Source organism: Arvicola amphibius, chromosome 1 (assembly GCF_903992535.2).
Source record: "Arvicola amphibius chromosome 1, mArvAmp1.2, whole genome shotgun sequence".
Classification (NCBI taxonomy): Eukaryota; Metazoa; Chordata; class Mammalia; order Rodentia; family Cricetidae; genus Arvicola; species Arvicola amphibius.
Genome location: NC_052047.1, coordinates 186,495,193 through 186,517,477, shown reverse-complemented (window position 1 = coordinate 186,517,477; position 22,285 = coordinate 186,495,193). Strand labels below are relative to the sequence as shown.

The 22,285-nt window shown below is 44.6% G+C and overlaps 1 protein-coding gene across 3 annotated transcripts in view; it reads right to left on the bottom strand.

Moving 5' to 3' along the window:
• Nucleotides 1-14,685: 14,685 nt before the first annotated feature.
• As3mt (arsenite methyltransferase) overlaps nucleotides 14,686-22,285 on the bottom strand; it is a 30,054-nt gene continuing 22,454 nt past the window's right edge. For all 3 annotated transcript variants that reach the window (XM_038324648.2, XM_038324663.2, XM_038324655.2), the window contains one exon: nucleotides 14,686-15,307. In XM_038324648.2, coding sequence (XP_038180576.1) covers nucleotides 15,200-15,307 — 108 coding nt within the window. In that variant the 3' untranslated portion in view covers nucleotides 14,686-15,199. The remainder of the gene's footprint in view (nucleotides 15,308-22,285) is intronic.

Below are 22,285 nucleotides of genomic sequence, written 5' to 3'. Positions count from 1 at the left end.
CTCGCGGGAGGAGGGAGGGGAGGGAGGGGAGTGCTAGCCGCTCCCGCGAATGGCAGGTCGGCCAGCCAATCAAGAGCGGGTGCCCGCCTTCCCAGCCAGGGGGTTGGAATGGGGGCGTGGTCGCGGTCGGGGTGCCGCACCAATGGCACGGGCGGTGGGCGGGGAGATGAGGGCCACTGTCCTCCTCAGCATGCCAAGTTTCCAACTGAAAGGCGCGTGACTCTTGTGTACGCGAGGGGAGGAGGCGTGGCCATCCCGGACCCGAGAGCCAGTCAAAGAGGAGAGCTGTAGGGAAAGGGGCGTGGTCTTCCTCCAGGCGGCCAATGAAGAGGAGCGGTCCGCGGGTGCGGCGCTCCCTGTGGGGTCTCTGTAGTAGATCCCCGCGCGTGGCCTGGCAGCCCTGCAGCACTGACCCCCGAGGTGCGAGGCTGCGGGTCCTCGTTGCAGGGCCTTGCGGGCTCCACGGGGCTCCGCGTCGGTTCAGAAAGGGCTGAGCCCTCCTGCCCTGGGAGCACCAGAGCCGAGTGGAGGCGGCTTAGGGTGCACAGAACCTAAAATCAAATGGGGATACTGATCAAGCCCCCAGCCTGCACTCCTGCACATCGCTCCTCGGGAGACTCGAGGTGACAGGATGGCCCTGGCAACGCTGTGGACCCGCTGTCTACAGGCCTCTGGGCACCCTCGGCTGCTCACGATCACGTGGCGCCACCTGCCGGCCCTCAAGGATGTCCTGTGGTGTTTTCTAGACCTCAGCAAACTCCTAAGTGTGCCCAAGTAAAGCGTGGGGAAGTTCACTAGCAGCTTCCCAAACAAACCTTAATCACAGGAATTCTCATGCAGTCGTGCTATAATCACAGAATGAGGTGGGACCTGCTTTTTTTGGGGGGGAGGAGGCATCCAGGCAATTTTGGGAAATAGGAAGAGGAGAACATCCTGAGAAAGCCCATAAAAGCTTATTCTTTTGTTTTTGCTTTTTGCTTGTTTTTCGAGACAGGGTTTCTCTGTGTAGCCCTGGCTGACCTGGAACTCACTCTGTAGATCAGGCTGGCCTCGAATTCAGAGGTTTGTCTGCTTCTGCCTCCTGAGCGCATGAACTAAAGGCGTGCGCACCACTACCTGTGTACTGGCCAACTGCTGCTACCATGTGGTAGCATCTTTTGCCTCACAGCTTAAGCATTTTTTAAAATGTTTCCCATTCTTATTTTGTATTCCGTAATTGTAGTACCCTTCCCTTTTGTTTACACCCAAAGCATGTTTTATAATTTCCAGGACAATGAATTCCGGAGCTCATTTCGGTGATCTCCTTACCTGCCACTCCTCTTTTATGCCTGTCTGCTTACCGTCCCCTGGCCTTGCAGCTAGCGACTTGTCAAATGAGGGCCAGTTGCTCCCCTGTTTGAACACTCCTCTGAATCCTCATCCCCCTGTGGTAAAAGCTCAAGTACCCAGATCGCCTACAAGGTACTGCAAGCTCTACCCCTACCCTTTGCCCCAACCAGGCTTTCTCCTAGCTGTTTCTCAGTCACTGCAGGGGGATTCTCTTGGGTTCTTTGTACTTGCTGTCTATTTCCTGTGAGGGGGACTCAACTTCTTCCAAATGTCAACATAGCCCCCTTTCAAGGCCTTGCTCAAAGGCTGCCATACTCCGTCTCTCCTTTATGTTACTTCAAAACAAAGAGGTCTTACTAATATTATAGGTAAATTATTCATTTGGTTGACAAGCTGTCCTTTCTCAAGAACTGTATCTGCATTGTGCACTGCTAGCTCACCATGGTCTAAAGCAACCAGAGTCACGACGTCATGTGCAAAGGGCTAAATAAGGGAATTTTACTTTATTTCAAATAAATATTCAATTCTACTCCTAGCCCTCTGATTTCTGATGGTTTTTTCCTACTTCCTTCTTCTATATTGCTATATTGAAAAAATTAGTTCAGATGAAGAAAATGATTTTTAGGTTTCTTGCATGTTTATAAGAGTGGCATTTAAGCTGGGTGGTAAGCCACCTTTAGCTTCAGCACTCAAGGCAAGGGGTGGGGACAGAGTGTTTCAGTGTTCAAGGCCAGCCTGGTTTAAGTAGTGAGTTCCAGGACAACCAGGGCTACACAGAGAAACCCTGCCTCAAAAAAAGGTGCCATTTTAGTTTATAAGCTGGAATTTATAGGATATCTGACGACTACAGACACAGTCCCTTCTAAGCCAGCTGATGGAAAACAGGGTCTTTATAACTTAATTAAAAATGTGACCCCAAGTGTGGTCCAGGCTAAGAGGAAACGCAGTTAAAGTTTCTCAAATATTGAATGTGCAGTTTGGAACAGGAGTGTGGAGAGAGGAAGAAGTGCCTGCCAGACCTACAGGCATTTCCTGTGCATGCAGAGAAAGCAACGGCCAGGAAAGTGTGGTCTTAGCAGCCTAGAACCTAATGAGAAGTTCAAGACTTGAGCGAAACAGAAAAGGACCTGCCCAGCAGACACCATAAAACAGAACCGTTTCAGATACCCACGGGGCATTGCTGAGTGGTGTATGTCCTCAGGGATGGGTATAGACTAGTACCCTTTGTGAATACAGATATCCATGGGGCCATGGGACATTGTTGGGCAGTCTATGTCCTCAGGGATGGGTATGGGCTAGTACCCTTTGTGAATATACAAGACACAAAAAACAGTGCAGACGCCTGGCCCAGCAACTTTTTCTTCAATGAGAGTCGTCCTTCGGGTGCTGGGACTTTCTCAACTCAAAGACTTGCTCCTTAGAGGAAAAACTGCCAGTGTGGGTTTGTAAGTAATCACCTACAATAGGGATGGGGGTGCCCCAACCTGTTCCTCTAGGGATAGAAGGCAAGGTCAGTGATGTTATAGGAAGGTCTCTTCTGCAAATTGGAGAGAAAAAATAACACCACAAACCCCTAAACGTCTGACCATATTTTACCTCCAAAAACAAAAACAAAAAACAAAACAAACAAACAAACAAACAAAACCTACTGAAGGTCTGAGATTCTTAAAGGCTGGCCACAGTGTTCAACCCTCGCTTTGTTTTGACTTTGCCTGACCTTGAATGAGTCATTCCAGCGCCTGCAGTCCAAACCTCCCTGTAAACACCTTCCCTAGCTGAACTTCCCTTCCCAGAATTCTCCACTAGAAAATAAGGGGAAAGAATGACAGCTCAATTTGCTTCTGTGCAGAAGGAAAATCCCCAAATCTGAAGGTTCAGAAATTGGTTCTGTAGCCAAACCCAAATGTCTCCCCAAGGTGGAGGCGCTGAATTTTCTAAAAGACTGTAAGAAAAATAAATCTGGTTCTCTATGGCTTCTGTCAACATAAGGTCTCATTGCTAGAGAAGTTTTTGTTCTGAAGTTAGCTGGGCTGTAAAAAGCATTCACAGTTAATGCCCTACATGGGATTGGGGGTTGGGAAATAGACCCCCAAGGCCTTGAACCACCTAGGCATATGTTCTACTGCTGAGCTAACTCCAGCCAAGAGTGACATTTGAATGCCACCAGAACGCAAAGCCTTCAAGAGGAAACCCAGGAACTAGAAAACACTGGCATTACACGAACTTGCCCTAGAATCCAATCTGTTGGCCTAGAGGGATTTCTCAGCAACACTCTGCACTTGCTTAAAAACACAGAATGCTTTTAGGCAAAATGAGAATTTTCCATGACAGTTCATAAAAACACTCAGAATAAAATCTGTGGCGTACTTAGTGTCTCAGGAGGCCTTGCGGGCTTCTGTTGAGGATCTTCCCATTGCCCTCCTTCTTCTCGATATTTTCTGGACATTGTTACTGGGGAAAAAAAGGGAAAATGTGGCTTTTTAACAGTTGTGAGCAAAGATCTCTCCTTTGAAAAGGGTCTAAATTCTGTGCATGCTGCTGGCCTTTGCTAAAATCTGGTCCTCAGCTATCCGAAAGGAAGTGAGCATCTGAGAAGCCACCCTAATGCAGCCTTCCAGTGGCCTGTAGCCTCTTCTCGCTCTGCCTCCTCCCTCCCTCCTCTTCTTCCTATCTCCCACTCCCTCTGGTCTGAGTTCATCTACAGTAAGGACTTGACAGGTGAACAGTATTCACTGCCTTTTAAAATGACGTTCCCAGGAGATGGGGATGTAGCTCGATTGGTAGAGTGTTTTCCTAGTATCTATGAGTCCCAGGTTCAGTTCACAGCAACCCATAAAACCAGGCCTGACCAGCACATACCTAGAATCATAACATTGGGAGAGAGAGGCAGAAGAATCAGAAGCTCAAGGCCATCATCATTTAGAAAACTCAAGGCCAGCCTGGGCTACATCAAGAGTAGCCCATATTGGTGGGGTGGGGGTAGAGTAAGTAAAAGACAGGGTTGGGATGGTGAGAAGAACACAGGCCTCCATGAGATTCACACCTGCGTACCTCTGCCACCAGAGCAGGAACATGTGTTTCTTTCACACTCACTAAGTCTGCTTCCCCATCTGAGGATGAAGCTAAAGCACCACCACTGGCCACTGGTCAGTCCCACCACATCTCCTCAGGCATAGACGAAAACGCTCACCAAATGCAAGTACAAAATTCTGCTGCTCTTTCCAGTTCCTTTAAGGCACCTGCATATTTTAACTATCACTAAGCTGAAGCTTTGGCCTATCTCTTGTATCTCTCTCAAATTATTTGCTTCCTTCCATTTTCTTTTAATCTTATTTCTATCTCTGTGTATCTGTCAGCGTGAATACATCACCAAGTTGTGGAGGTCAAGTGACGTCAGTCCTTACCTTTCCACCTTGTTTGATCTCTTGGGTGATGGAGGAGTGTCTATGTGTTACTTTCATTATTAATAAAGATACTGCCTTGGCCCTTTAAGAGAACAGAAAATTAGGTAGGCGGAGTAGACAGAACAGAATGCTGGGTAGCAGGCAGGGGGCAGACGCTTCAGGCAGTCACCATAAGTGGTCGTCGCCATGCTTCTCCTCTCCGAGATGGATGCAGGTTAAGATCTCTCCTGGTAAGCCACACCTCGTGGTGCTACACAGATTACTAAATATGGGTTAAAGGAAGATGTGAGAATTAGCCAATAAGAGGCTGAATCTAATGGGCCAGGCAGTGTTTAAAAGAATACAGTTTCCGTGTAATTATTATGGGTAAAGCTAGCCGGGTGGCGGGACACAGCCCACCATTCCTTCTACACTTGGGCTTGTTTTTGTTTGTTTGTTTGTTTGTTTGTTTTCCACCATAGATGCCAGGCCAGCTGGCATGTGAGCTTTGGGCGTTCTCCTGGTTTCGCCTTTCTTGTTCCAGTAGAAACACTGGGATTTCAGACATGGGTGTCACTGTGTCACGCTGTAGCGATGGGCTGCGGGCAGGCCTGTTTTTCATCCTGCCTGGCTCCCGCATAGTTAGCTTTACACCCAAAATAATTACACGGAAACTGTATTCTTTTAAATACTGCCTGGCCCATTATTTTCAGCCTCTTACTCACATCTTGACTAACCCATATCTAATAATCTGTGTAGCACCACAAAGTGGTTTCTTACCGGGAAAGATTCTGCATGTCTGAACGGCTGGCTCCATCGCATCTCTCTCCCCGAGCAGAGGCATGGCAGTCTGTCTAACTTAGGAGAGGCGTAGCATCTGACTGAGCCATCTACCTCACTTCCTTCTTCCTGTTCTGTCTACTCCACCCACCTAAGGGCTGGCCAATCAAATGGGCCAGGCAGTTTCTTTATTAGCCAATGAGAGTCCTCCATCATCACGCTTGCATAGCAAGCATTTTATCTGCTAAGCCACCCCCCGCATTACATTTTATTTTATTCTTGATGTATTTATGTATTTGAGACATATACCCCAGGGTCTCAAGTATCTCAGGCTGCCTTTGAGCCTGCTATGTAGCTGAGGATGACCTTGAACTTCTGATCTTTTCAACTCCACCTTGTAAGTGCTGGAATTAAAGGCATGCACAACCATCTCCATGTATGCACTGCTGGAGATCAAATCAAGGCTTTCCTGTATCCTAGGTGAGCTAAACTACATTTTTCAGCCCATGCTTCTTGAAATTTTAAATAAAAAGTGTAATATTTATTACCCCATTTCTTTTTCCTCATGCTATGGGATAATGCTTTTGTTCATTGTAACGATTTGTTGCTCATATTGATTTAATACAATGCTGATTGACCAGCAGCCAAGCAGGAAATATAGAAGGGGTGGCCAGACTAAGAGAGTTTTTGGAAGAGGAAAGGCAGAGAGGCAGTCTCAAGTCAGATGTAGAGGAATCAAGATGAGAATGCTTTACTGACAAAAGGTACCAAGCCACTATGGCTAAGCATAGAAAAGAATTATGAATTAATTTAAGTTGTAAAAGCTAGTTAATAATAAGCCTGAGATAATAGGTCAAACAGTTTATAATTAATATAAGCCTCTGTGTGTTTCTTTGAGATTGAATGGCTTTAGGACTGGGTGGGACAGAAACTTCTGTATACAAATGGCACCCAAACATTTGGAAAGGATTTCCACATGAAACCTGAGAAAGCCTTTAAAAAAAAGGATTTTAGACAGACAAGAACAGAATCAAGTATAGCTTCTTGCAACAGTTTTTCTCCTGTACACTCTTGTTTGCTGGCAGCAAGAAGGGTGGTTCTTTTAAGAGAGGCTTCCTGACTCAGCATTAATGACAAAATTCTCATAGCTCTTTTAAAAGGCTCTGCGACCAAACACTTAAATTGTGTTTATGAGCAGCTGGCAGCCAGCTTCTTGGTGGTGCCATGGATCTAGAAACTCCACAGAGTTGTGGCAATAAATGTGGCTTCTGCCAGTACCTCCACCATGAAACTAGACTCTCAGGAAGGTAAGAAATGGGGTGGACCCAGCTGCCAAAATTGCAGCTTAAATCCTAGCCATATTGCTTAGCATATTAAAGACTCATGTGGTCATAAAAAGGTACAGATATCCAGTAAAGACAAATTCAGACAAAAAAAACTCTAAACAGTTTATAGTGTGCTTAAAAATAAATGTAGGCTTGGGAGAGAAAAGGAAAAGAATAGAGAAAGTGCTTAAAAAGAGAAATAGTCAGGTGTGGTAGCACATACCTTTAATCCCAGCACTTGGGAGGCAGAGGCAGGTGGATCTCTGTGAGATCAAGGCCAGTCTGGACTACATAGTGAGTTTTAGGACAGCCAAAGATACACAGAGAAAACTTGTCTCAAAAAAATAAAAAAGAAAAAATAAAAATAAAAGAAATACAGTAAAAAAAAAAGCCACATAAAGATGTAAAATATACAGAGAGAGTATGGATACTATATGTTATGATATTGTCTTTGAATTTGAGGACAGCCTGGTCTACAGAGTGAGTTTTAGGACAGCCAGGGCCACACAGAGAAACCTTATCTTGCAAAACCAAAAGAAAAAGAAAATAAGAAATTTTCCCTCCCTTCCTCCTTTCTCCCTCTCTTTCTTCTCTCTCCTCCTCCTTCCCTTCCTTTGCTACCTTCTCATCTTCCTTTCTTTAGTTTGATGGTTTTGTTTTGTTTGGAGAAGGAGTTGCACTATTTACTCCAAGCTTGCCTCAAACTCTCAATTGATGGAGGAGGGTCATCTGTCTATGTGTTACTTTCATTGGTTAATTAATAAAGAAACTGCTTGGCCTGATAGGTCAGAACATAGGTGGGTGGAGTAGACAGAACAGAATGCTGGGAAGAAGGAAATGAGTCAGTCACCATGCCTCTCCTCTCTGAGATGGACGCAGGTTAAGATCTTTCCCGATAAACCACCACCTCGTGGTGCTACATAGATTATTAGAAATGGGTTAGTCAAGATGTGAGAGTTAGCCAAGAAGAGGCTGAAACTAATGGGCCAGGCAGTGTTTAAAAGAATACAATTTGTGTGTTGTTATCTCGGGTATAAAGCTAGCCATGCAGGAGCCGGGCAGGAACACAGCCCGCTGCTCCTATTACACTCAATCCTCCTGCCTCAGCCTCCCAAGTTCTGGGATTACAAGCATGTGCTACCTCATCTGGTTTGAGTGTTCTCTTTAAAATATAGCCATACTAAAATGTATGCTTCCACATATGACTAGAGGGAAGTGACATGAATATCAATACATATCAAAGGGACAGAGAGAAAGAGGAAAAGCCATACTAACCAATGGGAAAGTAAGGGTAAGGCTGGTGAGGCAACACTAACTTCAGAACCCTGTGTGGATGGAAAGTCAATTCCTTAGCCCATGAAGACCAGTAGAATCTTTGGGAATTGTTGATGTGTTGGCAGAGTCTGCTTGCTCGTTTCCTGGCTGCCCAGTCACGAAATAATCACCTAGAAACTATATTAATTAAATCATTGCTTGGCCAATCACTTAAATGTATTGTTGGCTAGCTCTTATATCTTAAATTAACCTATTTCTATTGATCTGTGTATCTTCACGAGGTCGTGGCTTACTGAGCAAGGTTCCAGTGTCTATTTCCTTGGGCGGCTACGTGGCATCTCATTGACTCCACCTACTTTCTTCCAGCATTCAGTTTAGTTTTTCTGCCTAGCTCTATTCTACCCTGTCACAGGCCAAAGCAGCTTCTTTATTTAGCAACCAATAAAAATAGCACACATACAGAAGGATTCCCCATATCACCTCCGCTTTTCTGTCTAAATAAAAAAGGTTTTAACTTTAACATAGTAAGATTACATACAAAATAATTATCAAGCAAGAATTATAGTTATAATATTTAATCCATTTACATCTGGCAAATTAAGGAAAATATTCTATCATCTATCTCATTTTTATGAGTCAAATTTTATATCTAATCTATCTTTTATAATAACTAAGAAAAGCTATAATTGGGCAGTGGTGGTGCATGCCTTTAATCCCAGCATTTGGGAGGCAGAGGCAGGCGGATCTCTGTGAGTTTGAAGCCAGCCTGGTCTATAAGAGCTAGTTCCAGGAAGGCTACAAAGCTACAGAGAAACCCTGTCTCAAAAAAAAAAAAAAAACAGAAAAAGACAGCTATAATTATAACTATTATTCAACTCCATCTAAGACTCCAGAAGGACACACTATTACCTAAATAAACAGGAAGTGAAGTATAAGCAACTTCCAAAACTCTAGAACTGACAGAAATGTCTTGCTGCCTGGATCATCACCCAAAGTTCCTCTGTAACATTGGGGCATCCATCTTCACCCTCCAGGCCTGTAGTATCTGGTAGACTTTTCCATGAAGCAGGAAATTTCAAAGACAGTTCCACTATATTGGTAGTTTGTCAGTCACTATCTTCTGTGTCCTGCAGAATGTCTGGCAGACTCTTTCATGAAGCAGGAACCCCAAAGGATTGTCTCACCTTTAGGCAACTTCAGCAATCATTTTTTGTGGGTCCTGCATGTCCAGTTAATCGAGCAGTCTATGCAAGAGCAGTTTCTTACCCAAATGGCTAGCAAACTCTTTAAGGAGCCTCTTTGATGCCCATCATCCTCTTGAGGTAGACTGGTTTTAATCCATGATGATCTGGTAAGATACACGGGGTTATTCCAATCTTTTTTGTATCTGTTGAGGTTTGTTTTGTTACCGAGTATGTGGTCAATTTTTGAGAAGGTTCCATGAGGTGCTGAGAAGAAGGTATATTCTTTTTTGTCTGGATGGAATATTCTATAGATGTCTGTTAAGCTCATTTGAGTCATAACATCTGTTAGTTCCCTGATTTCTCTGTTTATTTTTTGTCTGACTGACCTGTCCAGTGGTGAGAATGGAGTGTTTAAGTCTCCCACTATTAGTGTGTGGGGTTTAATATATTATTTAAGCTTTAGAAGTATGGCTTAAAACTAGAATTCAACAGTAACACTAATTTCAGAAATCCCATAAACACCTGGAAATTAAACAATGCTCACCTGAATCATCAATGGGTCAAGAAAAAAAATTAAGGGAGAAATTAAAGATGTCCTAAAATTCAATGAAAATGACCACACAACATATCCAAATTTATGGGACACAATGAAAGCAGTGTTAACAGAAAAGTTTATAGCACTAAATGCCTAGATAAAGAAGCTGGAAAAATCCCACACTAGTGAATTAACAGAACATTTGAAAACGTTAGAACAAAAAGAAGCAAACTCACCCAAGAGAACTAGATGGCAGGAAATAATCAATTGAGAGCTGAAATCAACTAAATAGAAACAAAGAAAACAATACAAAGAATAAATGAGACAAAGAGTTGGTTCTTTGAGAAAATCAACAAACTAGACAAACCTTTATCCAAACTAACCAAAAGGCAAAGAGAAAATATCCAAATTAAGAAAATCAGAAATGAAAAGTGGGATACAACAACAGAAATGGAGGAAATCCAGAGAATCATCAGGTCATATTTCGAAAACGTATACTCCACAAAATTGGAAAAAAAGGAAACGGACAACTTTCTGGATAAATATCACTTAGCAAAATTAAATCAAGACTGGATAAGCAAATTAAACAGACCTATAACTGCTAAAGTAATAGAAAAAAATCATCAAAAGTCTCCCAACCAAAAAAAGCCCAGGACCAGATGGTTTCAGCTCAGAATTCTACAAGATTTTCAAAGAAGAACTAATACCAATATTCCTCAAATTGTTCCACACAACAGAAACAGAAGGATCATTGCCAAACTCTTTTTTTTTTTTTTTTTTTTTTTTTGGGTTTTTCGAGACAGGGTTTCTCTGTGGCTTTTGGAGCCTGTCCTGGAACTAGCTCTTGTAGACCAGGCTGGCCAAACTCTTTTTATGAGGCTACAATTAACTTGATACCCAAACCACAGAAAGACATTACTAAGAAAGAGACCAATCTCACTCATGAACATTGATAAAAAAAATACTAAATAAAATACTGGCAAATTGAATCCAAGAACACATCAGAACCATCATCCACCATGATCAAGTCGACTTCATCCCACAGATGCAGGGATGATTCATACAAATATCTGTCAACATAATCTGCCATATAAACAAACTAAAAAATAAAACCACATGATCATCTCATTAGATGCCAAAATAGCTTCTGACAAAATACAACATCCCTTTATGATAAAGGTCTTGGAGAGAGCAGGGATACAAGAAACATACCTAAATATAATAAAGGCAATATAGAGCAAGCCAACAGCCAACATCAAACTAAATGGAGAGAAACTCACAGCAATCCCACTGAAACCAGAAACAAGACAAGGTTGTCCACTCTCTCCATATATATTCAATATAGTTCTTGAGATCCTAGCTAGAGCATTAAGACAACAAAAGGAGATCAAGGGGATACAAATCAGAAAAGAAGAAGTCAAACTCCCATTATTTCCTGATGATATGATAGTTTATATAAGTGACCCCAAAAATCCTACCAAGAAACTTCTACAATTCATAAACACTTTCAGTAATGTAGTAGGATACAAGATTAACTCAAAAAAATCAGTAGCCCTCCTTTACACAGATGATAAATAGGCTGAGAAAGAAATCAGAGAAACATCACCCTTCACAATAACCACAAATAACATAAAATATCTCTGAGTAACTCTAACCAAACAATTGGAAGACTTGTGTGACAAGAACTTTAAATCTTTGAAGAAGGAAATTGAAGAAGACACCAGAAAGTGGAAACATCTCCTATGCTCTTGGGTATGTAGAATTAACATAGTGAAAATGGCAATCTTACCAAAAGCAATCTACAGATTCAATACAATGCCCATCAAAATCCCAGTAAAATTCTTCACAGACCTCGAAAGAATGGTAGTCAACTTAATATGGAAAAGCAAAAAACCCAGGATAGACAAAACAATCCTGTACAATAAAAGAATTTCTGGAAGCATCACAATCCCTGACTTCAAACTCTACTACAGGGCTACAGTACTGAAAACAGTCTGGTATTGGCATAAGAACAGAGAGGAGGACCAATGGAACCAAATAGAAGACCCAGATATCAATCCACACACTTTCAAACACCTGATTTTTTTTTTTTTGTTTTTTCAAGACAGGATTTCTTCTGTAGCTTTTGGAGACTGTCCCAGAACTAGCTCTTGTAGCCCAGGTTGGCCTCGAACTCACAGAGATATGCCTGCTTCTGCCTCCCGAGTGCTGGGATTAAAGGCGTGCGCCACCACCGCCCGGCCAAACACCTGATTTTTAACAAAGAACAAAAAATATCAAATGAATAAAGAAAGTATATTTAACAAATGGTGCTGGCATAACTGGATATCAATATGTAGAATGAAAATAGATCATACCTATCACCATGCACAAAATTCAAGTCCAAATGGATCAAAGACCTCAATATAAAGCCAGCCACATTGAACCTCATAGAAGAGAAAGTGGGAATTACACTTGAACGCATTGGCACAGAAGACAACTTCTTAAATATAACCTCAGTAGCACAGACACTGAGAGAAACAACTAATAAAATAGGACCTCCTGAAACTGAAAAGCTTCTGTAAAGCAAAGGACACAGTCAACAAGACAAATAACAGCTACAGAATGGGAAAAGATCTTCACTAACCCCACATCAGACAGAGGTCTGATCTCCACAATATACAAAGAACTCAAGAAATTGGTCATCGCCAGGCGGTAGTGGCGCACGTCTTTAATCTCAGCACTAGGGAGATAGAAGCAGGCAGATCTCTGAGTGCGAGGCCAGCCTGGTGTCAGAATGAGTTCAAGGACGGCCAGGGCTACACAGAGAAACCCTATCTCAAAAACCAAATACATAAAAAGGGGCATAATATCAGCATGCTATGAGCTACGTTCCCCGCCCGGACAGGGTTTCCATGTGGACAGTCGCACCATTGGGGTAATTTCTGTATGCACAGCCTCAGCTTCCATGAAACTTGAGAAAGCAGCACTGGGAAGGGGGTGTCAGGGAGCTGTTCTCAGAAAAGACACACTCTGGTTATGTGGCTTGGCTGGATCCATGTGGAACAAGAGTCTCCCCAGCCCCACCCGACCCCCGCCCCAGGAAAGTGTCACTTTTACAGGGTGGTACCAACTCTGTGAGCTTCTGCTACATTATTTAAAGGAAAAAATAAAGATATCTAAGCTATATCCTTCACGGTGCTTCCGTAGGTAGAGCCAGTTGAAAGGAATAATAAGGTTAATTGCTAAAAAGAAAGCAAGGACAGTTAATAAAAGATGAAGGTGTCGGGCCAGAAGCTACACCAGCCATCCTGCCCTTGCTGTGCAAACCTTCCCTCTCCAGCGCTTGACATTTGAGGTGTTGCTTTCTAAAGGAAGCTCATTTAACATTCACAAAGGAAGCTCTATGGGAGAAGCTGGTTAACTCTGGGGACAGAGGCTAAACTGTCCAGGCCACTTCACCTGACATAGTCAGGCTCTGAGCTATATGTCAAATTACCATAAGCAGCTGCGGCCCTCTGGTTCCCTCCTGTGAGCCTCCCTGCCACTCTCCACAAGCCTGCTTGGCTGCTGCTTGTAATGAATTAAAGATATGTCATGGGTTATCGTTAGGATCGGCTAATTCCAGCTTCACATTTGCAAACGAGTTTAGTCTGGGAGCTGGGGAGAGAACTTGGTGAGGAGAATGGTTGTCACAACAAGCATGAAGGCCTGAATTGGATCTCTGGCACCCAGATAAAGGAAATCAATTGTATATGCATGTGTGTGCATTATATTTTATATAGATATATATATTAATATATTTATTAAAGCTGGGCATGGTGGCTTTACTTGCAATCCCACACTGAGGTGGAAAGAGGCACACCCCAGGAGCTCACTAGCTTACTCGGCAAGCTCCAGATCAATGAGTGACCCTGTCTCAAAAGATGAAGGAGGCCAATGCCTGAGGAATGACATCCAAGGTAGACCTCTGGCCTCCACATACACAGAGCTCAGCGGCAGCTCTCTCTCCTGGATCCTAGGCCAAGATCTACAAAGAATCTTTTTCACGACCCTAACTGGAGTAGGTAGTTGAAGACACGTGTGCCGTCTTTAGGATCACACACATTCTTAAGATCCTCTTGGTAGCGGGCGGTGGTGGCGCACGCCTTTAATCCCAGCACTCAGGAGACAGAGGCAGGCGGATCTCTGTGAGTTCAAGGCCAGCCTGGTCTACAAGAGCTAGTTCCAGGACAGGCTCTAAAAAAGCTGCAGAGAAACCCTGTCTCGAAAAACCAAAAAAAAAAAAAAAATCCTCTTGGTGTGGGATGGAGCTGGGGCTCGGTGAGTCAAACACTTGCTGCCCAAGCATGAAGACCCGAGTTCAGGTCTCCGGTACTCACACAAAAACTGGGCACAGCTTGCCAAGCTTCTATAGCCCCAGGTGCTGCTGATGGCCAGCTGCCTAGCAAGCTTGAGGTTCAGTGAGAGACCCCGTCTTCACGGAGAGCAATAGGGCAGGACCCCCTCCCCTACAAGCATGCCAGTACATTACATACACTTACAAATAAATTAAAATAAGCAGATCCCTTTTTGGATTCAGAATGATGACCTGGAGAGATGACTCAGCAGTGGAGAGCATTTGCTGCTTTTGCCAAGTTTGGTTCCCGGCGTCCACACCAGGGGACTCACAACTGCCCATAGCTCCAGCTCAGTGCCCTCTGGACACACACAACACACACTCACACAGACACATAAATCCTGAAAAGTACTTAGCAATGGCACATGAAAGGTCAATCTCTCCCTCTCCTTAGTTTAGGTACTCTCTTAGCTTTCCTTTTGAAAAAAAAAACACCAGCTAAGACAGACCAGGACAGTGTCTGTGGTGTCAATCATCAGGGTGAACTGAGGTCAAATTTATTATTCGTTTGTTTTATTCTTTATTGAATTACAGCAGGAAAACAAAGGTTTGAAGACAGGGACCTGAAGAGTACTCCTACCAAATTTGACTTGACAATATTTTGACATAGTTAGTGTAAATTTAGTAGGGGCTCTACTAAACACAGAGAAAAGTCCAGGGGTGTCCTGTGGTAGGCCAGAAAGAAGATACTCTCCCACCATCCTCCTCCAATGTTGATGACTGGGGCCCTTTGAGTAAATTAAACCTTACGCTTCCAAGTCCTACTTCTGACCACTAGGTGGCACCGGAACTCTGGAATAGCGAGATAGAAAGGCTGGTGATTAGCTGTGACCCTTAGATGAACACCTTCTAAAGCTTTCTTATTCTTTGCAGTAATCTAAATTGTGGTGCCTTTGCCACCTTCCCGTCATCTCTGCACTGGGGACTGGGGAAGAGGAAGTTTAAAAGCCCGGGTGAGCCGTTTTTAGGCACCTGTTCGAGCGCGCAGTGAGCTCGCGCTGGCGGTCGATCTAGCAGCTTTTCTTTTTGCCGCAGCAGCCTCCAGCGCCATCGGGTGCATGTCTGGGCTTCGCCTTGTCAGATTCCTCTGCAAGCTTGAATGGATCTGTGATTATATCCTGTCAAAAGGCAAACCAGAATGAAAAGACAAAAGAGTTTTGATGTACCCAAACACTGATGTTTCTGTCTGATTTGGACTGATTTCCCAAGGAGGGAGATAAAATGCTACAGTACCATCCAGACCTTGGAGAAACATCGGCACTCTAGAATTAAGATGACCTTTAAAGATAAGCCTGGTGCCACATAATTCTACACCTACCCACAGCAATGTGAATGAAGGTGGAGGCAGGAGGATCAGGACTTTAAGGCAGGGAGTTGGAGGCCAGCCTGGGCTAAGGAAAAAAAAGATGGCCCATTCAGATTCACTCCTCCCAGGGTAAATTTTACTCAAAAGACTGTACAAGGAAGTGGGAGGATTCATTTCTGTTTGCTTCTGTTTTTGAGACAGACCTCCATGTAGCCCAGGCTGGCCTCCAACTCACTATGACACTAAGGGAGTGTGAGATTACATGCATATGCCACCACCCTCAGCTTACGTTGTGCTGGGGATTGAACCCAGGACCCTGTGTGTGCGGACAATCACTCTACCAACTGAACTAGATCTCCAGCCCCAAAGGCTCTCTCGTCTTACACTGTAGCCCAGGCCTACCTGGAACTCATAGTGATCCTCCTGCCTTAGCCTCCTAAGTGCTGAAGCCACCAGGCTCTGTTTAAAAGTAGTTTCTGCCGGGCCAGAGAGTTCGTTTCACCCAGCTGATTCTGGTCTGTGAGATTCTCGCAAGCATGCGCCTTTTTTTACCTCAAAACTAAAATTCTGAAATGCTAAAACTTCCCTTCCTAGGCCTCAGTCTCCAGAAATATGGACATAAGACAAGAGTGTTAGGTTGGAGATGCCGGACACCCACTGATGTCCAGGTTAGGGATGCTATCAGCAGCCACCCTGACCCTAGAGCACAGAACACAATTCTCTAAGGAGAAACAGTTGTCTTTCTTTTTCCTTTTACCTCCAAATGAGCTGCCTCCTATAGTAGCCCAGTGAACCAGGGGCCAATTGGGACCAAAGACAAGGAACCTGGGGCCTGAACAAGTCACTTTAAGGGAGATAAGCTGTTAGGTTCACACTCCTACTATTGCTGACAGACATTCCAACAGGAGCATGGAAGACCGTTATACTCCAGAGACGGACAGCCTCGTCTGAACGGTGGCCATGCCCTTGCTTGCCCTTAATCTCCACTTTTCTTTTAAGAGTTTATTTTTACTTTTACAAGTATGGGTGTTTTCCTTGAATGAATGTCTGTGTGCCACAGGTGTGCAGTGTCTGTGGGGGTCAGAAGTCAAATCTCCCAGAACTGGAGGTACAAAGGGTTATGTCTGTGGGGGCCAGAAGTCAAATCCCCCAGAACTGGAGGTACAAAAGGTTGTGAGCTGCCATGTGGTTGCTAGAAATCAAACTTGGGTCTCTGCAAGAGGACCAATTGCTCCTACTTAGTGAACCTTCTGTCTGTCCAGCCCATTTCCACAGGTCAAAATGTCACTCTGGACTTGGACTTTGTATTCAGCAGACTAGAGTCTATTCGCTGATGCTGCTTCTGCCACCACCAAGCCCCTTTCTATCGGGAGCCCTCGCCTCCATGCCACGCCTTTCTCTCTGGGGCATGCATGGCTCATGGTAAGCGGGATTAGCTGCTCCTCTTTGGAACCAACTGGTTCCCAGAGGCTAGGAGACAGCACTGGGAAAATGCTCACTGCCGAAGCATGGGGCCCTGAATTCAGATCTCACCATCTACATAAAAGGCCAGACATGGTGGCACATACCTATAACTCCAGCACTGAGGAGTGTGGGGACAGGAGGATCCCTGGAACTCACTGGTCATGCAGTCTAGAGAAAACAGTGGGCTTCGGGGCCAATGCATGTATCCAAAAAACAGGCATGTCCACCTCTGTGTGCATATACATACACACATGCACACACACATGCACACACATGCATACACCACACAAAGATACATACAAATGATTTTCCATACCCTTCTTCCCTTCCAGTGTCCTAGCTACTAATAGGAAAACAGCAGCATCATTTCCAGATGTACATTTCTTGTCCTGAAAGACTAGAAGGAAACAGGAGTCGGGGACATCTAAACAAGCATCCTTTGCAGCACGAGCCCCTGCAGGTCTGCAAAAAGGATGCAGGGCTGCAGCGTGCTGGTTAAAGTGCCCGCTCTAAAAGCAGATGTGAGCCCTAACTTCCAGCTGTGTGATCTTGGATGAGGAAATTCATCTCCCTGCACCCCAGCTTCTTCATCTGGAGGACGAGCATCACAAAGGCCACTGGGAGGACTACATAGCACCTTGGACACATGACTGTCCCATAAAACTTAGCACCTGCTGCTCCCATTATCACTGTTGGCTGCAGCAAGACATTCCCACACAAACCCTGCTTGCATTGTTTCAGATGCTGCTGTGTTTTAGCAACGTAACTCACTGACTGATTTATTTGATGTGAAACAAGGTCTCGTATTATCCAGGTTGGCCTTGAATATGCAGCTGAGAATGGCCTTGAACTCCTGATCCTCTTGCCTTCGTCTCTCACTCCAGGCACATGCCATCACACCCGGCAATAGCGTAACTCTTGTAATGGCAAAACCGTACTTTACTTGTTAGGATTAAAGAAAAGAAAAAAGGGAGGTGTTGTAGCTCAATGGGAGTGTGCTCACCTCGTATGTATAACATCATGAGTTCAATTCCCAGCAATCAGGAGAGAGAGGGGGAAAAGAGGAGGAAGAGAAGGAGGAGGTCTCAAGTCTTCCATAAGCCAATCTGTAGCAAATCAGCATCACCCACAAACTGGCATCATTCACGCCCCCATGGCAGCTGATGGAGGACAATTGCCTGCGCTCAGTACCCCAGGGCTTATCATCAAATTCCTTCAGGAAAATGATAAGTATCTCCTCCTTCAAAAGAGTGCAAGGCCATGTCTCTGGGTCACACAGCTGTTCCTAGCTGATGCCCAGCTGGCAGCAAACAAAGCTGGAAGAGCCACGACTTGAGAGCTAGTGTGTGTGTCTACCTCTCTCTAAGCCTCTAACCTCCCTCCTAAAGTGGGAAGACATGATGCCGAGTCTGAGGTCCTAGCCTGCTGCTGGGTGGGATGGAAACAAAGAGTGAGATGAGAAATGGGTCCGAGCTGTCACCCTGCAGTGAGAGTGGGGTGCGGGAGGCTAGAATACCTGGGGAGAGAGGCTTGAAGGAGGAACAGGCTGCGAATGGAGATCCGCTACTCTGTGCTATGAGCCTTTGTCTTTTCACTTGACCAACAGGAAGGCACCGTGTGCACCAGTGTGAGAAGGCTGTCCACTCAAGAAACCACCCACGTGATACTGTGCTTCTGTGGAAGCCACAGATCCTGCAGGCAACATCACACTGAGTCTGAAAAGTGAGCGCCTGGAACATGGAGGCCGGGGCATTTCTCTGGTGGGAAATGAGCTGAGAAAATGAGTAACGGTGTCAACTCCTGTGGCCCTTAGGCAGCACCTGTATTGTGCCCGCAACAACTGAAGAGATCACTAGACTCCAGACTGGATCACCATTGGGCATGGATCAGACACGGCCGGATCGGGGAACACCTGCCAGAACACAAGCGTTCTGTAAGAAGCATCAGGGAAGCCCAGGGCACTGCCTGAACCGAGAAGCGGAAAGCACTCACCCAGTATTTCAGGACCCAGAAGGCATTTCCATGTGCAGAAATGGAAAACAAGCTGTCAGAAACACTCCTGGAGAATGGCATGGTCCTTTGTCCCCCATCCGCATTCGACAGGATGTTTCGGATACAGGTCAGGCTATTGCCAACCTGGGACAGATGGAAGATGGCTGGGACAGGGTGAGATCACCAGGTCTGACAGGAAAGAGAGACAAATCAAAGTGACAGAGAAGAAACGGAGGCAGGTTAAGGCAGCAAGAGAGTAAAGGTGGCATGATCTGCTTCGGGCCGGCTACCCTGTGGAGACTGGAGTCTCATAAGGCTTTTGGGAAAGATCTTAAACCTACACAAGAGGAACTGCATTTCCTAGGAAGGTGAGGAAATTCTGTGACCCAGTATTAATGCCAAAACAAGATGGATCCACCAACCCTAGGACTAGGAATGTGGCTGGAGATGTCTCGCAGCAGGCGTCACGGACAGTGACCTGAGGTGCATGGAGTTGACAGTTAATTAGTCCTCAAACAAAACAAAACAAAACAGAAAAACAACCCATCACCCCGATGTGTGCACTGACAGGACACACCAAAAAAATGCACAGAAGTAGAGAGCAGAACGAGCCATCAGGCTGGCGTACTGATAAGCGAGACAACAAAAGCATCAGGGCAGGCCGGGATGGCACCACCTGCCCACAGCTCCTCCAACAAGCCACACGAAACCTAGAGAATGACTGGGCGGTGTACAAAGAACACACACCACGGATGGCACGGTGGAAAGAGAGACAGGCACAGACTGGCTTTACTGTCAAGGCTCTGAGAACCTGTGCCAGGCTGACAACAATACCCAGCGCATCCACTTCCCAGGACGTGCCGTTAGGGGTAATGCCCAAACACATTACAACACTTTGTCTGCCACAGAACCCTTAGGCAGCAGGCTTGGTGTGTGCCATGGAATAATCTTTGCACACTGTAAATATGTGTTACTCTCATTGGTTAATAAAGAGCTGATTGGCCGATAACAGCACAGGATAAGGTTACGTGGGAGAACCAGACTAAGAGAATGCTGGGAAGAAAAAGACTGGAGTCAGAGGAGATGCCATGGGATGCAGAGCAAGCAGGATGGGAAGTGTGTACATGAGGTAAACAAGCCTTAGATTAATAGACATGGGTTGATTTAAGTTATAAGAGCTGGTGAAAAACAAGCCTAAGCTATTGGCCGAGCATGTAAACTTAGAAATAACTCTCTGTGTAGTTATTTGGGCAGTGGCTGGCAAGACAGAGCTGATCGGAGGTCTAGATGGAAACTCTGCCTACAGTGGAGAGAAAGGAAAGCTCACAAAAGCAACAGATTCAAACCTTATGAGGCTCATCTCAGTTGGTTAGGCTGAAATCCCTGGAGGACATTAATAATTTCTATCTGAATATCTGATCCTTATGAGTGCTCCTGCCCCAAAGACCATCATTTCCAAGCTGTGTATATAGATTCTACAGAGTTAATACAAAGACAGACTGCCCTATGATTTCATTTACTGTAAGCACTAAATCCAAATACTCACACCTGTAACCTCAGCACCTGGTAAAGTAGAGGCAGGAGAATGGTGAGTTCAAGACTAGATTGGGCCACAAGGCAAGCCCATCTCAAAAATAATCAAAACAAATAATAAATAAATGCAGAGATGGGGACAATGTGGTAGTTTCAAGTAGCTGTGCCCCCAAGCAGGCTAGTTATTTCTTGCTATAGTATTAGGTGTTTGCAGCTCTTCCAACCTGGTCCTTATTCATCTCGGTGAACCCTGGTAGCCCCTGTTTTGTAAGGAATTTGCATTTAGGCATCCAATCATCATTGTGGTCTTTAGTGGGATTTTTTCATAGTTTGGTGTGTGTGTGCTGTAAGTGGGGCTATTAGCAAACCCAAATTAATGCCTCGTCAGTTTCTTACCCTTTTTGTAGGGGATATGCTAAATTGTCAGTTTTGTTCTGGTGACTAGGACAGAAGAGGTGGATTACGTCTTGATCCACATTGTTATTATTTGCATAAGTATCCGGTCTCTTCTCATACAGCACTTCTACTGTTCTGTAGAAGTTCTTTACAAGTTGAAAAAATGGCCTTATAACGTGCTGCCAGCACAGTGCTAACACCCTTTGCAGGATCAGGGTGTACTGTGGCAGAAGAAGGCACATGAGATAGACTGTTGTATAAAAATTGGTCTTGGAGCTGGGTGGTGGTGGTGCACACTTTTAATCCCAGCATGGGAGCAGGGAAGGATAGAGGCAGTGGATCTCTGTGAGTTCAAGACCAGCCTGGTCTACAGAACAAGTTCCAAGACAGCTAGGGCTGTTACACAGAGAAATCTTTTTTTTTCTTTAGAAATCAAATTGACTACATCTCAAATTTATTGAAATGCAAATATCTGGGTGTACTTGTGAGGGTTTTTTTCTTGATGAAATAATTCGAAGTGAGAAGAACCAATCATTATTAAGAACTTTGAATAGATTCACATTTTAATCTGGTCCACACATCTTCTGGAAGTATCTAAAAAGGGTACTAAAAGGGATAGAAGAAGGAAACACTCTCTCTTTGCCTGTTTACTACACAGAGAAATCTTGTCTCGAAAAACAAACAACCAAAAAAGAAAGAAAGAAAGGAAGGAAGGAAGGAAGGAAGGAAGGAAGGAAGAAAGAAAGAAAGAAAGAAAAAAAGAAAGAAAGAAAGAAAGAAAGATATGATGCAAGGCAACATTTCAAAATAGTGGATAAATAATAATTATTTAATAAACAAAGTAAAATCTGGACTAGCTCATATTTGAAATGAAATGTTACAGGCTCTGTAGTCAAGAAGCAAGACCCCAAAGCTTCTACCAGAAAATTGTTCATTATGCCCACAGGTTTCTAGGAAATTATTATGAAAATACTACAGTCCCCAAAAGTTTCAAGGTTGAGCTTTTATACATCTTTGGCTTGTCTCCCATATATGGCTACATACATTTTTATTGGATGCTTTAAGTTACTAGGCAATAGGGGGCTAGAATGAGAAGGGAGAGGAGGTAAGGGCTGTAGAAGAAATGTGGTCAGTCTGCATACCCACAGGGAGGTAGTTACTGACTAGCCCACAAGTGCACACACGGACACGGACCAGCCCACATGTGCACACATGGACACGGACCAGCCCACATGTGCACACATGAACACAGACCGGCCCACAAGTGCACACATGGACACGGACCAGCCCACATGTGCACACACGGACACGGACCAGCCCACATGTGCACACATGGACATGAACCAGCCCACATGTGCACACATGAACACAGACTGGCCCACAAGTGCACACATGGACACAGACC